The following is a 17,465-nucleotide window of genomic DNA, read 5'->3' on the forward strand; positions in this document are numbered from 1 at the left end:
TGTTACTTCCAGGTGGCTGACATTGTCTCAGAACTGGCTGGTTCACATACGTACTGGAATTGTTTAAATTCAGCATTGGGTCACAAGGGCCTGGGTGGAAGAGCTGTTTTAAGGCAGAGGTTGATACATTCTTCATTAGTCAGGGCATGAAGGGATACAGGAAAAAGGCAGGAGATTGGGGTTGAGAGGAAAATGGATCAGCCATGATGAAATGGTGAAGCAGACTCAATGGGCCAGATGGCCTAATTCCGCTCCTATATTATTGATAGAGGTATACAAAATTATAAGGGGTTTGGATAGGGTAAATGCAAGCAGGCTTTTTCCACTGAGGTTGAGTGGGACTACGACTGGAGGTCACTGGTTCAGGGTGAATGGTGAAAAGTTTAAGGGGAACATAAGGGTAAACTTATTCACTCAGGGGGCTCTGAGATTGTGAAAAGAGATTCCAGTGCAAGTGGTGCATGTGAGCTTCATTCCAACGTTTAAGAGAAGTCTGGATAGGTACATGGATGGTAGGGATATGGAGGGCCATGGTCCGGCTGCAGGGTGATGAGAATAGGCAGTTGAAGTGGTTCGACACAGACTAGATGGGCTGAAGGGCCTGTTTCTGTGCTGTACTTTTCTATGACTCTATTTTGGGACAGCAAAGGCAGAGAGCAAGAATGGGTGCAGAGTTAAAGTGACAGGCAGTTGGAAATCCAGGGTCACGCTTGCAGACTGGACACAAATGCTCTGCAGTCACCCCAATCTGTGTCTGGTTTCTCCATTGCTCAGGATATGATAAACTAAGCAAACACACTAACTAGAAGTACAATTAATTAGTGTAGTACTTCATCTGGAAAACGCACTTGTGTTACTGAATGACGGGAAGAAGAGATAGAAGGTAATAAGCAAGGATGTAAAACTGAGGCTTTATAAGGCATTAGTGAGGCCTCACTTGGGAGTATTGTGAGCAGTTTTAGGCCCCTTATCTAAGAAAGGATGTGCTTACGTTGAAGAGTGTTCAAAGAAGGCTCACAAAAATAATCCTGGGATTGAAAGGCTTATCATATGAAGATCATTTAATGGGTCTGAGCCATCAGAAGAATGACGGGTGATCTCATTGAAACCTATCGAATGTTGAAAGCCTCGATAGAATGGATGTGGAGAAGATGTTTCCCGTGGTGGGGAAGTCTAAGACCAGAGGGGACAGCCTCAGAATAGCAGAATAGAGGGATGTCCATTTACAATGGAGGAGCAAAGGAATTTCTATAGCCAAATTGGTGAATTGGTGGAATTCGTTGCCACAGGCGGATGTGGTGGCCCAGTCACTGGGTATATTTAAGGCAGAGGTAGGTAGATTCTTGATTAGTCAGGACATGAAGGGATACAGGGGGAGAACACAGGAGATTGGGGCTGAGAGGGAAATGGATCAGCCATGATGAAATAGCAGAGCAAACCCAATGAGCTAATTCCGCTCCTGTATATTATGGTTTTATGTTGTGTCTCCTGCTGCTGAATTGAAAAGTGCTGTGAGAATGGGCATGAGAAACTGAACCCAGAAATCACTGAAGAGAGTGCTGGAAATCTTAAACACAATCCCCTCCCCACCACCCACACACAGACATTACGTACTGAACAGACGTACATCCATGGAAGATCACCTACAGAACAGAACATTAAAATTGTTGCCATGGCATCATTATGAGTCAGCAGAATACCTTTACTTATTGAAGTTCAAGTTGAAGTGTAATTGTCAGTCAACCAAACACATGTATACAGCGGAAAGAACAGTGTTCCTCCGGGGCCAGGGTCCAGGACACAGTTACACACAGCTCCTCCAACCTGAGCGTGGCCTCCCTGTGGCAGATGAGGAGACCACGGACCAACACACCAGTTCACTTTGAGCTGCCAGTGTCACAGCAAGTGGAATGGGTGCAACCTGGGTTAGGTATGGAGTAATATCTCCATCCTACATCCTGAGGACAAACAAGTACCTTCTATGTCTCCAGTTCAACATTTAACCATTTGCAACGAGATTTTCCCATCAGGTATCTCACCTCCTCCCCACCCCACTTGGCAATGCAAAGCAACTAATTCCTCCCTGGTTTGCTCCTTCATGCCTAGTGCTCACTCTTCCTCTAACCACAGTTTTCAATGTGATTTTACATGGACATATGTTCAATACAGAATCCTAACCACATCACGAACCTAGCCAACAGCATGAGGAGTGGAGTACTCACCTTCAGAATCCTGCTCTGAGTGTAGACATAGGGAACACCAAACATAATGACAGCTCTCCCATAGTGATGGACTGTCGGTAAACATACAGAATAAACATCAATAATGGTAAGTTCAGTGCAAACTCAAACATTTTTCCATGAGCATCCTTACAGCTCACCCTCCTCCTTCATCCCATACTCTCCCCCTTCCATTGCCTAATGGCTTCCATCCCCTCTGCCTAAACACCACCTTCTCCACATTCCTCAACAATGTCACCTGCTAGGTCAACCCTACGCTTTTCTCTGGAATCTATCTTTTCCCACCCTAGCCCAAAACTGGTCTCATCTCCCCTACCCCTATCTGGAACTTAACTCCTTTAGACATCTGCAATGGGGTTATAAATCATAGAGTCTGGTTAAATGGGTGGGGTGTGATATTGTGAAATCAGGGCTTGTGAGCATATTTCACATTCCCAAGATTTATCCTGCCGGTGAGGTGAGCAATATCCAATTAAATCCAACAGTCATAAAGTGAAGGGGTGGAGATTTGTCTCTACCAAAGGAGGTGTAAGGTGCTCCTTCCCTGCTTAGTCCCCCGATCAGAGTTACATGAAGCCATGGGAGCAGGTCGTATGAGCAACTGGTGCAAATGACAGATTCTGGTTATGCGATCACTGTCGCCAGACAATCTCTGAAGATAACTGGTAGGGTTTCGCGTCTTGTAAAAACGATCCCCAGAAGAAGGCAATGGCAAACCACTTCTGTAGAAAAAATTGCCAAGACCAATCATGGTCATGGAACGACCACGATCACCGATGCCATACAAGACGGCACATAATGAAGATGATGGTGATTCATAAAACAGTAAAGGTTTTTTTCTGGCACTGACCAAAATCTATTCCCTCGGAGACTTTCCCTCTTGCGACAGACAGCAGAATAGCCCCTCGCCCATTCTCACATGCCTGAAATAAGAACACAAAAATTTCTGAGCAACAGCTACGGACTGCAGAATGAAAAGGCACCAGGAACATACACAAGCAATGTTTTCACCTGTCAATCACTACTTTGGCAGAGGTTGCAAAATCATTGGTAAGGTACAGGCACATCTATCTCCATTATGATCCAGCTTGCAATTTGCAGGAATAAAGGGAGCCTTTTCAGGTTGGCTGCTGGTGACCAGCGGTGTTCCAAAGGGGTCTATGTTGAGACTGCTTCTTTTTATGTTTATATGTCAATGATTTGGATGATGGTGTTGATGGCTTTGTGGCCAAGCTTGAGGACGTAATAAAGACAGGTGGAGGGGCAGGTAGTTTTGAGGAAGTAGAGAAGCTACAGCAGGACTTAGACAGATTAAGAGAATGGGCAAAGAAGTGGCAGATGGAATACAGTGTTGGAAAGCGTATGGTCATGCACTTTGGTAACAGAGATAAAGACATTGACTATTTTGTAAATAGAGAGAAAATTCCAAACTCTGAGGTTTAAAGGGACTTGGGAGTCCTCGTGCAAGATTCCCTAAAGGTTAATTAGCAGGTTGAGTCAGTGGTAAGGAAGGCAAATACAATGTTACATTTACAAATTTACAAACACATTTCGAAAGGACTAGAATATAAAAGCAAGGATGTAATGTTGAGGCTTTATAAAGCACTGGTGAGGCCTCACTTGGGAGTATTGTGAGTAGTTTTGGGCCCCTTATCAAAGAAAGGATGCACTGACATTGGAGAGGGTTCAGAGGAGGTTTACAAAAATGATTCCAAGATTGAAGGGTTTATCATATGAGGAGCATTTAATGGCTCTGGGCCTGTACTCACTGGAATTCAGAAGAGTGAAGGGGAATCTCATTGAAACCTATCGAATGTTGAAAGGTCTCGACAGAGTGGATGCGGAGAGGATGTTTCCTATGGATTGGAGTCTAAGACCGGTGGACAGAACCTCAGAATAGAGGGATGTCCATTCAGAACAGAGATAAGGAGGAATTCCTTTAGCCAGAGAGTAGCCAGGTGAATCTGTGGAATTTATTACCACAGGCAGCTGTGGAGACCAAGTCATTGGGTATAATTAAGGCAGAAGAACTGGTCCTTCGGATCACAGTGTTCTGCCGATTCAATAAAATTAGTAATCAAATGGCTAACTGCTAATCTCTTCTGCTTAAATGTTGTCCATGTCCTTCCATTTTCCTCAAATTCATGGACCTAGCTAAAAATCCCCTAAAAGTCCCTAATGTATCTACCTCTACCACCGCTCTAGGCAGTGCATTTAAGGCACCCACCATTCTCTGTGTAAAAAAAAACTTCCTTCTCACATCTTCTTTGACATTACTCCCCCTCATCTTAGATGCATGCCCTCCGGTATTAGATATTTTAACCCAGGGAAAAAGATACTGTCTGTTTATCTCTGACCCTCATAATCTTTATAAACCTCTATCAGATCTCTCAGCATCCGCCTCTCCAGGGAAAACAACCCAAGTTGATCCAACCTCTCATTTTAGCGCATGCCCTCTAAACCAGACAGCATCCTGGTAAACCTCTTCTGCACCCTCTCCAAAGCCTCAACATCCTTCCTGTAATGGGCCAACCAGAACTGTAGGCAACACTCCAGATGCAGATTATAAAACTAGGGTTTTTATAAAGCTGCAACATAACCTCCAGACTTTTGAACTGAATGTCACAACAAATAAAGGTGAGCATGGCATATGCCTTTTTAACCACCTTATCAACCTGTGTAGCAATGGCAGGGAGCTATGAACTTCGATCTCAAGATCCCTTTGCTCATCAACAATTTGACTGGGTTAAACTCCATCTGCCATACTTCTGCCCCTATCTGTAACTGATCTATAACCCGCTGTATTCTTTGCCAGTCTTCTACACTATCCACAACACCACCATCCTTGGTATCACCATAAACTTACTAACCCACTCATCTACAATTTCATCCAGGTCATTTATATACAACACCAACAGCAAAGGTCTCGGTACAGATCCCTGCAGGACACCACTAATCACAGACCACCACCTAGAATAAGTCCCTTTGACCACCACTCTCTGTCTTCTATGGGCAAGCCAGTTCTGAATCCAAATGGCCAATTCACCATGGATCGCATGCATTTCAATCTTCTGGATTAGCCTCCCATGAGGGACCTTGTCAAAAACCTTACTAAAGACACGTTTCTGCATTGACAAACAGAATTCTGGACCATTTATTCTGCAACAAATTTCAAATTTCACCATTTAATTTAAATTTAAAATAATCTTGATTGTTATGTTTTTTTTAGTAAATTTTAATTATGGAAGTGATCTGTATAAACAGTATTCAAGACAAACTTTTCACTGTATCCTGGTAGATGTGACAATAGACCAATACCGGTAGCAATACATTTGGAGCACCGTGTGGAGTAACAGATGCCTTGTTAAAGGAAGGTGGAGGCTTCAGAGAGGTGATTAGACTTTACAGTCAGCATGTCATTGTGGAAGATGGAGGCTTCGGAGAGGTGATTAGACTTTACAGTCAGCACGTCATTGTGGACTGAAGGGCCTGTTTCTGTCCTGCACGGTTCTATGTTCAGTGTCAGTGACACTGAGAGAACCCTGCACTCTCCATCAGATAGAACCTAGGCAGCACTGTGCTGTCGGGAAAGTGTTTAGGGCAAGACTTTGGGAAGGGCTGTCTTTCTGCTGAGACTTGGTCTGGGAATAAAAAACAACAATGTAATCCAAGAAAGAACTGGGGTTATTTGTCAAGATCAGTTCAGCTCCCAACCACAGGTTAACATTGTGGCTGGGCTTCTCATTCACAGCTCAGAGTGTCCCACCTCCCTTCCAATCCCTCCAGCTCCATCTCACTTACCTCCTGGTATTTCTCCAGAGCTACGCTGGTCTCAGCAGCATCCTGCGTTTCGATGAAAATAAGTTTATTTCGTTGAATGTTTTCTAGAATGCCCTATTGAGAAAAGGAGAGAAATGTGGGCATTACGGCCGGAATGTGGAAAGATTGGAAAGATTTAGCTTTGAGGCATTTTGATTAGCTGAGAAAACAGGGATGTGCACTTAGCCCACTGCCCTACTTCCGCTACACCCATGATGACAGCTCAAATGTCATCTATAAATTTGTTCATGACACAACTGTGTGTTGGCAGAATTTCAGATGGTGATGAGAAGGCGTATGGGAGCGAGATATATCAGCTAGTTGAGTGACTTGGATAGATGGGAAGAATGGGGAAAGAAGTGGCAAATGAAATACAATGTTGGAAAGTGTATGGTTATGCCCTTTGGCAGAAGAAATAAACAGGTAGACTATTATTTAAATGGGGAAAGAATTCAAAGTTCTGAAATGCAACAGGACTTGGGAGTCCTCATGCAGGATACTCTTAAAGTTAACCTCCAGGTTGAGTCGGTGGTGAAGAAGGCAAATGCAATGTTGCCATTTATCTCTAGAGGAATAGAGTATAGGAGCAGGGATGTGATGTTGAGGCTCTATAAGGCGCTGGTAAGACCTCACTTGCAGTACTGTGGGCAGTTTTGGTCTCCTTATTTAAGAAAGGATGTGCTGACGTTGGAGAGGGTACAGAGAAGATTCACTAGAATGATTCCGGGAATGAGAGGGTTAACATATGAGGAACGTTTGTCCGCTCTTGGACTATATTCCTTGGAGTTTAGAAGAATGAGGGGAGACCTCATAGAAACATTTCAAATGTTGAAAGGCATAGACAGAGTGGATGTGGCAAAGTTGTTTCCCATGATGGGGGAGTCTAGTACGAGAGGGCATGACTTAAGTATTGAAGGGCACTCATTCAGAACAGAAATGTGAAGAACTTTTTTTAGTCAGAGGGTGGTGAATCTATGGAATTTGTTGCCGGGGCAGCAGTGGAGGCCAAGTCATTGGGTGTATTTAAGGCAGAGATTGATAGGTATCTGAGTAGCCAGGATATCAAAGGTTATGGTGAGAAGGTGGGGGAGTGGGACTAAATGGGAGAATGGATCAGCTCATGATAAAATGGCGGAGCAGACTCGATGGGCCGAATGGCAGACTTCTGCTCCTTTGTCTTATGGTCTTATGAGCGAGGTGAATAGAAGCGAGTTAGCACAGATATCCGTCTGACAGCCTAACTCACAAACGATGTCAGCACAGGTCTGGTTGAGATCCATGCGGTACATCGGTGAGGCTGGGTAGTTCATTCATGGCACACTTAAGGTGATGTTTAAGAATACAAAGGCAGAGAAGGAACAGGAATCCACCCAGCAGATCAACAGGATCAGGCAAGGAGACCACCTTGCTTACCATTCGTATACATAGAACATGGAACAGTACAACACAGGAACACGCCCTTTGGCCCACAATATTGTGTCAAGTCAGCTAAAAAGTAAATTTAAAAAGCCAAAAAACTAATCCTTCCTGCCTACACAATGCTCATATCCCTCCATCTTCCTCATATTCATCTGTCTATCTAAAAGTCTCTTAAAAGCCTCTAATGTGTTGCCTGTCGCACCATACCAGGCATCCACCACTCTCTGACTAAAAAAAACTTACTCCTCACATCCCTTTTGAACCTACCCCCCTCACCTTCAATGCATGCCCTCTGGTATTAGACATTTCTACCTTGGGAAAAAGATATTCCCTATGACTCTCGTAACCTTATAAACCTCTATCAGATTTCCCCTCAGTCTCTGCCGCTCCAGAGCAAACAACCCAAGTTTATCCAGACGCTCATGGTAGCACGTCTCTAAACCAGGCAGCATCCTGGTAAAACTCTTCTGCACAGGCAAGAACATTGGTTGATGGGGGAGTGTAGCCAGAACCAGACACCATAATTGACAGCCACACAAGAAGGCAAGAACAAATGTCAGAGAGCAGTATTGATGGGTTTTCGATACCGTAAGCATTTCTGTGACAGTAGATATTACCCCAAGATAGTATGTTTCTATTGGTACTTCAGGATCAAGGATATCAATGCAGACCATCATGAAAGGAGAAGTTGAAGAAATAGGAATTGTACTAAAAACAGAGATGGAGCAAGAGATTTTACGTATTTATTTACTTATTGAGATACTGTGTGGAATATGTCTTTCTGGCCATTTGAACCGCGCCACCTAGCAATTTTCCAATTTAATCTGAGCCTAATCACAGAACAATTTACAATGACCAATTAACCTACTAACCAGTATGCCTTTGGACTGTGGGAGCAGAGACAGTGATGGAAGGAGAGATGGGATCCTGCAAGCGGCCTTATGAAGATGAAAGGTTGAAGATCAGGAATCACTGAACTACTCCCTGTGCTGAACATTAATCAAGTGCAGAAATAGGATGACAGAAGAGATGAATGCAGGACAGACAACTTTAGATTTATGAGACTTTGGGCAGGTGGGTCCATAAGAGATGGATGGGTTACACCTAAAAAGGACTTTTAGTTTTAAGATACCCTTGGACAAAGATAGAACTGGTCTACTCGTCTTTCATTTGGGCAAGTTAACTGTCATGACATTTGACAGGATCTTGCGAAGATTGATTGGGAGAGGTAGGTCTGCAAGTGGGAGGCTTTCCACTCACACACCGCCCTCTGAGTGAGGAAGTTCCCTTCAGGTTCCCCTTAAATATTTTACCTTTCACCCAAAACCTATGACCTCTAGTTTCAGACGCAACCAACCTGAGGGTAAAAATACTGCATACATTCACTCTATCCATACCTTTCATAATCTTGTACATCTGTATACGATCTCCCTGATTCCCCTAGGCTTCAATGAATGAGGTCCTAACCTGTAACTCCGACCCTCAAGTCTCGGCAACAGTGCATTTTCTCTGCACCGTTTTAATCATTTTGATATATTTCCTGTAGGTAAGTGATCAGATCTGCACACAATACTCTTGATTTGACCTTAAACAACATCCCCAACACAACATCCCATCTCCTGTACTCAGTGCCCTGACTTGTGAAGGCCAATTTGCCAACAGCTCTCTTTACAACCCTATCTACCATAATTCAAGGAATTATGGACCTGTATTGCCAGGTTTCTTTGTTCTTCTGCACACCTCAGCCCTACCATTCACCGCCCACGCCTTACCCTGGTTTGTCCTCCTAAAGTGCAACGCCTCACACTTGTCTGCATTATACTCCATCTGCAATGTTTCAGCCCATTTCTCCAGCTGGCTCAGATCACTTTGCAAGCTCTAAGAGCCTCCCTCACTGTCCAGTACACCCCAAATCTTGGTCTCATCCACAAATTTGCTGATCCACATTATCATCTAAATCATTAATATCAATGATATACAGCAATGAACTCAGCACTGAACCTTGTGACACACTGCTTGTCACAGGCATCCAGTCAGAGAGAAAGCCAACACTCTGGCCAACACTAAATCCAACTCACTATTCATCCTGAATATCAAGTGACTTAACTTTCTCGACTAGTGCCACCCTCAGGGGAGTGAGTGTTTAATAGAAAGTAATAATTATATTTTAATTTGAATTTGTCCACTGTCTTGTGAATATTTGATGTTTTATTTTGTGCAAATAAACGTTTGTAGCTTTGTAAAAAAAAACGGTAAAGTAGACCCTTCATACAATATAGGCGAAATGTATGTCAGGTGAGCGTGCGGGGAGGAGAGCATTGAGGGTATGGGTTACCTCAAATTGGAAAATTCAATGTTCATACCATTGGGTTCCTCCAACTTTGTCATGGGGTTTGGAGGCTTATGTGATTCAATGACTTGGAGAGCAATGTTGGCTGGAGTCAGGGCTTTTTGCTTGGCTCTTTGTAGGGGTACCCATGCCAAGGAGGTTAAAGAGTAGAGTGGTCCTCCTGTTCTGGGGTTCAGCTCAGGGCTATCATCCCTGATTGAAACAAAATCGTTACGGAAACATCAATGAAGAATCCTTCGACATCCAAGTGTGATGGTATTCCTGAATCTCCAGCCGAAACTTGCATGACTGACAGTAGTGAAAACTAAGATGTTGACACGATGAAGGAAGCCCTGAACACTGCCAGAGATGGAGGACCTTCGTGCTGCCCTAAATTCCAGCAGTGAAACGGGCAGTAGGTGTTACCACTGGGTTATAAGGCATCCAAGCAAAATAAGGGATGTTCTTCTTTCACTCTGCTCTTACGATGGAGAAGACAACAAACAGACAGGTCAGTGTGAGATTGGGAAGGAGAATCAAAATTACATATACCCAGAAGCTTGAGATGGAAAGAGCACAGATATTCTGCAAAATGGTCTCCTGGTCTATGCTTCCACCAATGTGGAGGTGGCCGGAGCAGATATGAAAAGGTTGTTTCTTTTGACTGGGAAACCTGGAACTAGGAGGTCAATCTCAAAGGGCAAACAAATATGAGACATTTCTTAACTCAGAGGGTGTTGAATCTGTATAATTCTCTACCATGTATTGCTGAGGAGATTCAGTTATTGACTGCACTGAAGACCCAGGACATCTTCAAGGAGCAATGCCTCAAAAAGGCGGCATCCACCATTAAGGACCCCCATCACCCAGGTCATGCCCTCTTCTGATTGTTACCATCAGGAAAGAGGTACAGAAGCCTTAAGGCACACACTCGATGATTCAGGGACAGCTTCTTCCCCTCTATTATCAGATTTCTGAATGGACACTGAACCCATGAACACTACCTCATTACTTTGCCTCCACAGTTGCCCGTAGCAAAGAATTCCACAGATTTACTACTCTGGCAGAAGAAATTCCTCTTCATCTCCATTCTAAAAGGACACCCCTCTATTCTGAGGCTGTGTCCTCTGGTCTTAAACTCTCCCACCACAGGAAACATCCTCTCCACATCCACCCTATTAAGGCCTTTCACCATTCGGTAGGTTTCTATGAGGTCACCCCTCATTCTTCTGAATTACAGTGAATACAGACCCAGAGCCAAACACTTTTCAGATGACAAGCCATTCAAATGTGATATAATTTTCACGAATCTCATTTGAACCCTTTCCAGTTTCAGCATATCCTTTCTAAGACAATGGACATAAAACTGCTCACAATTCTCCAAGTGAGGCCTCACTAGTGCTTCATAAAGTTTCAACATTGTATCCTTGCTTTTTATATTCTAGTCCTCTTGAAATGAATGTGAACATTGCATTTGGCTTCCTCACCACAGACTCAACCTGAAAATTAATCTTTAGAAAATCCAGCACAAGGACTCCCAAGTCCCACTGCACCTCAGTCTTTTGTATTTTCTCTCCATTTAGAAAACAGTCCAACCTTTCATGTCTTCTACTAATATGCATAACCATACACTTCATTACACTGTATTCCATCCACCAATTCTTTGCAGATTCTCCTTATCTGTCTGTCCCTCTGCAGCCTCTCTACTTAATCAAAACTACCAGCCCATCTACCTACCTTCATATCATCTACAACCTTTGTAACAAAACCATCAATTCCATTATCCAAATCATTGACACAGAACGTAAAAAGCATTGATCCCAACACAGTCCCCTGTGGAACACCACCAATCACTGGCAGCCAACCAAAAAAGGCTCCCTTTATTCCCACTCTTTGCCTCCTGCAGATCACCACTGCTTTAGCCCTGTTGGAATCTTTCCTATAATACCATGGGCATTTAACATATTAAGCAGCCTCATGCATGGCACCTTGTCAAAGGCCTTCTGAAAATCCACGTAGATTACATCAACTGATTCTTCTTTATCTGACCTGCTTGTTATTTCTTCAACGAATTCCAACAGATTTGTCAGGCAAGAACTTCCTTTGAAGAAACCATGCTGACCACGGCCTATGTTATCATGTGCCTCTAAGTACCCTGAAACATCATCCTTAATAATCGAGTCCGACCTCTTCCCAACCACTGAGGTCAGACTATCTAGCCTATAGTTTCCTTTCTTTTGCCTCTCTCCCTTCTTGAAGAGTGGAGTGACATTTGCAATTTTCTAGTCTTCCGGAACCACTCCAGAATCTAGTGGCTCTTAAAGGATCATTACTAATGCCTCCACAATCTCTTCATCCGCCTCTTTCAGAACTCTGGGATGTACAACTACTAGTCCAGGTGATTCATATATCTCTAGACCTTCCAGTTTCCCAAAAACCTTCTTTCATGCTTACTTCATACACTTCATGATCCCTGACACCTGGAACTTGCACCATACTGTTAGCCTCTTCCACAGTGAAGACTGATGCAAAATACCTGTTCAGTTCATTCGCTATTTCATTCTCCCCTATTACTACTCTGCAGCATCATTTTCCAGTGGTCCAATATCCACTCTCACCTCTTTTGCACTTCATGTATCTGAAGAAACTTTTGGTGTCCTCTTTAATATTACTGGCTACCCTACTTTTGTATTCCATCTTTACCTTCTTAATGCCTTTTTAGTTGTCTTCTGTTGGTTTTTTAAAGTTTCCCAATTCTCTAACTTCCCACTATTTTGTTCTTTATTATATGCCCTCTCTTTGGCTTTTATGTTGGCTTTGATTTCTCTTGTTAGTCACGGTTGTGTCATTTTCCTTTTAAAATACTTCTTCCTCTTTGGGATGTATATATCCTGTTCCTCTGAATTGCTTCCAGAAATTCCAGCTGTAGTTGCTCTGCCGTTAGTGTTCTTTTCCAATCACTTCTGGCTAAGCTCTCTCATGTCTCTGTAATTCTCTTTACTCCACTGTAATACTGATACATCTGACCTTAGTTTCTCCTTCTCAAATTTCAGGGTGAATCCGAACATAGTTTGATCACTTTTCCCTCAGGATTCTTTTACCTGAAGCTCTCTCATCAATTCTGGTTCATTGCACAACACCCAATCCAGAGTAGCTGATCCCCTAGTGGATTCAACCATGAGCTGCTCTAAAACGTCATCTCATAGGCACTCTTGAAATTCCCCCTCCTGGAAACCAGCACCAACCTGATTTTCCCAATCTACCTGCATATTGAAATTCCCTATGACTACTGTAAAATTGCCCTTTTGACATGCATTTTCTATCTCCTGTTTTAACTTATAGACCACATCCTTACTTCTGTTTGGGGGTCTGTATACAACTCCCAATAGGGTCTTTTTCCCTTGCAGTTCCACAATGATTCAACACCTTCTGACCCTATGTCACCTCTTTCTAATGATTTAAGTTCATTTTTTACTAACAGAGTAATGCCACCCCCTCTGCCTTCCTGTCTGTCCATTTGATACAATGTGTATCCTTGAACATTAAGCTCCAAGGTATAATCTTCTTTCAGCCATGATTCAGTGATGTCTACATCATCATCATACATGCCAATCTGTAACAGTGCTACAAGTTCATCTACCTTTTTCCAAATACTACATGCATTCAAACATCACAACTTCGGTTCTGTATTCACCCTTCTCAATTTTGTCCGTCTTTTACGTTACAACTCATCCTGTTGACTGCAATTTTGCTCCATCAACGGTCTTTCCTCACTGCACTTTGCCTCTGTTTATAAACCAGTGACCTCATCTTCAGCATTATCATCCCCCTTTCCTACCATACTTTTTGCATTGAAATGTATGCAGCTCAGGACACTAATTGCACCATGCTCAAACTTTTGATTCCTAACTTTGTCTGAGGTCTTACCAGAATCTGCCTCCACAACCTCCCCACTAACTGTTCTGGCACTCTGGTTCCCAACTCCCTGCAACTCTAGCTTTTGTCCTAAACACACACCATTTGTCCTGATCACTTATTGATGGTAGGAGCATGCACTCTAACTCTCTTGTGCTCCTAAACAAAGCTCATCATTGCAATGCAACACACACAAATACTAGAGGAACTTGGTAGGTCAGGCGGCATCTATGGAAATGAATAAACAATCAACATTTCGGGTCCTGACCCTTCTTCAGGACTGAGAAGGAAGGGAGGAGACACCAGAACAAAAAGGTGGAATAGGGAAGGAGGATAGCTAGAAGGTGAAACCAAGTGCAGGGAGAGGTAAAGGGCAGGAGAGGAAGGAGTCTGATAGGAGAAAGGGAAGGAGGAGGGGACCCATGGCAAGGTGATACACAGCTGAGAAGTGTAAGAGGCCAGAGTGGAGAATAAAAAAAGGGGGGAAAGGAAGGGAACATTTTATTTTTTACTCTAAGGAGAAAGGAAAAGAAAAAGAGAAGATTGAATAGATTAGGACTTTATCCCTTGAAATGTAGATTGAGCGGTATACAAAATTATGAGGGGTATAGACAGGGTAAATGCAATCAGGCTTTTTCCACTGAGGTTGGGTGGGACTACAACCAGAGGTCATAGGTTAAGGGTGAAAGGTGAAAAGTTAAGGGGAACATGAGGGGAAACGTCTTCACTCAGAGGGTGGTGAAAGTGTGGAATGAGCTGCCAACACAAGTGGTGCTTGCGATCTCGATTTCAATGTTTAAGAGAGGTTTGGATAGGTACATGGATGGTAGTGGTACGGAGGGCTTTGATCCCGGTGCAGGTCGATGGGAGTAGGTAGTTTAAATGGTTTGGCATGGACTAGATGGGCTGAAGGGCCTGTTTCTGTGCTGTACTTTTCTCTGACTTCATGACTCCATCGACCAGTTGAGTAAATTCAGCTAATTCAGGGAATGTGATAGATATTTGCCTGAACAAACACAGCACTCTAAAGTGGTATTAATGTCTTCCTCATCAGTGATTTTAGATGGATGAAAGAAAAGTGGAGGGCTAAGTAGGAGGGAGGGGTTAGAATGATCTCAAGAGTATGTTAAAAGGTCGGCACAACACTGTGGTCTGAAAGGCTTGTGTGGTGTTGTACAGTTCCTTATTCTATGATGTGGCCTGCCTTCCCAGCCCAACATCCAACTGCCTTGCAAGTTGAGTGAGACCGAGGTGAAAGAGCAACCCTTTACCTGCTCATACCAGGAAGCCACAATGTTCTCCATGTAATGATAACTGGTGAAGAATGCCACAATTCCATCTGGGACAATAGCTGACATCTCCAGCAGGAGGTTACCATAGTTACGGATCACAGCTAGAGTCAGGAAAGAAAAACAATGACAGCTTTAAACAGCTAGACTGAGGGTACACTGAAGAGCATGGTGCAGCAACTGGTTAACTAGCTCTGGGCCAAAATAAAGTCTAGAAGTTGAATAGCTTTACATGGAAGTGTCATAAAATAATAGAAGTTCAGAAGTTAAAGGTCTTCTGTCCTTTGAGCAATTCAGTTATGCTTTTCTCTGCGATTATGCACATTCAGCTTTTATTTTAATGAGTAGCTTCAGACCTGGTTTAGGTCACTTCCTGTGCAGGTAGGAATTAGAAAGTAGGAAAGCACATTGGCTGGCAGGAGGCCAGAGGTTAATGTTAGGAGCTAAAGAAATTACTTTTTGAAGCCATCCTGTTGTCTTCCCAGCAGAAGCATTGCTTGTAAGTAGATGCCATATTATTTAGAAGTTAGTCTAAATGTATCAACAAGATTTTGTTGAAATAGAATGTTATTTTTGAGTTTATTAGGCATTAACCTAAATGCTAATGGTTTATACATAGTATTTACCTATAGTATTTACTTGTCAGAATACTATAATATTTCCCTGCAGGAAACTTAATGAAGTTCTTACTTACCTGTGTATATTTCCTTGCGTGAATGGAACAACATGGTAATTGCTCTGTATTTGTTGTTTTTCAGTTTCTCTCCTTATTCACTATATCATGCCACTGAGTCTGCAATAAACCCCAGGAGCTCAGAGGCTACACCCTGACTCCCGTCATTTTTTAATGGAGTTTGGCTGACTGTCTAGTTGATGTTACAACACCTCAGTGAGGGCAGTAGAGAAGGCAGAAATGGGGACCATTCAGCCCATTTAACACAGTGGCATCCAGTCAAAGCACATTTCCCAACATTTTGTAACCTTGTGAAACTGTGAAATGAGTTTTGATTACAATACTGAAAGTGTGCAGTGTGGCTCAAAGAAGTTAAATAGCTTTTCACTATTCTAATCACAACAGGAGAAAGGTCAAACAAACAGTAATGTCAGAGAACAAGAAGGCGATGGAATTAAAAAGTCAGCTAAATGCAAGGCAAATTGTAAACACAAGCAAGTCTGTGGATGCTGGAAATCCAGAGCAACACACACAAAATGCTGGAGGAAGGAATTTAAACAGCTACTGAAGCCAGTAGCAATCCCTTGCCTCATTGGGGAGTTAATAGGAAATTGGCGAAAAGCTGACGCCGAGTGAGCTAAGTTAGAAGACGAAAACAAAAGAGTCCAAAAGGAGTTAGAAGATGAAACAGAATGCTCCAAAAGGAGTTAGGAATCTTCAAGGGAAATGTTACAGATTTACAGGGACAAAGAAGTATGGATTTGGTGCATATGAATCAATTTCAGCTGAAATGCGAGAAATTGGTTAGAGAATAAAGTAATGGGAAGAAGCAGCTAATTTAGCCAAGAACCAGGCAGAGGAATTAAAGAATTCCTTTAAAAACAGCTATAAATGTGATACAGAAATCAGTTTCTGTAAAAAGAAATAATACTAGTGATCATACAAAGTGCTTAAAGCAGATACAACAGCTGCAGGACTAACTTGCCGCACAGAGAGGAATAATATGTACTTTTGGATCTGAAAGAGAGAAGGAGAGTGAATATACAGATACAGATTGGAACGATTTAGCAGATGATGCAACTAGATATGGTTGTGATAATGACAAAGCGCTTTTTCCTGAGGATCCTCTGCCTGCATACAATGCTAAAGAATCGTTGGTGCCAGCGGTAACCCAGTTACTATTAGACAGGGAGGAGCTGGGGCAGGAAATCAAAACCAGAATATTACATACACTACTCCGTTTGGAGAACAGCAGCTGAGAGATATTGCCAAAGATTTTGGGATTTGTGGGTTTGGAGATGATCCTCGGGAACTGTTTCAAGCAACTAGTCATCAGAGAATAATGCACGGCCCAGATGACGCCAAGGAAAGGAAATTGATTATAATGTGTTTACATCCAAATATACACTTAGCTTTGCCAGATATACAGTAACAAGGTGGGGGAACAAATGAGGAATTAAAGACAGCAATACTGTCTGTTATGGGTATTAACAGAGGCGACCTGGTATAGGCGCTAGCCAAACGTTACTAGAGCAGAGGTGAACCTCCCACTGCGTTTGCATCCTGTTTATGGACAGTGTTCCAAGGAGTATATGGAATAGCATTAGATTGAGACCATTTAGGACCAGAAATGTTTGATCCCCTGAATCTACACATACTGAGGCATCGATACTGAGGAAAATGAGTAGAGCATGGGAAAAGGAGACACAAGGGCCAAATAAACCCGCTAATGGAAAAGTGCTGCCTGTTGGAGGCAAAGCAACTGCCTGGAGTACTGAGGG

At 42.9% G+C, this 17,465-nt stretch overlaps 1 protein-coding gene across 1 annotated transcript in view; it reads right to left on the minus strand.

Annotated features, from left to right (window-relative positions):
• Positions 1–17,465, minus strand: part of ercc2 (excision repair cross-complementation group 2) — a 79,536-nt gene that overhangs the window by 7,991 nt on the left and 54,080 nt on the right. Inside the window, exons 17-20 of the mRNA XM_072274407.1 lie at positions 14,994–15,115; positions 6,042–6,134; positions 3,091–3,163; positions 2,223–2,293 (exon numbers count right to left, since the gene is read on the minus strand). Of these exons, the coding sequence (XP_072130508.1) occupies positions 2,223–2,293; positions 3,091–3,163; positions 6,042–6,134; positions 14,994–15,115 (359 nt within the window). The remainder of the gene's footprint in view (positions 1–2,222; positions 2,294–3,090; positions 3,164–6,041; positions 6,135–14,993; positions 15,116–17,465) is intronic.

Source organism: Mobula birostris, chromosome 12, assembly GCF_030028105.1.
Source record: "Mobula birostris isolate sMobBir1 chromosome 12, sMobBir1.hap1, whole genome shotgun sequence".
NCBI classification, from domain to species: domain Eukaryota; kingdom Metazoa; phylum Chordata; class Chondrichthyes; order Myliobatiformes; family Myliobatidae; genus Mobula; species Mobula birostris.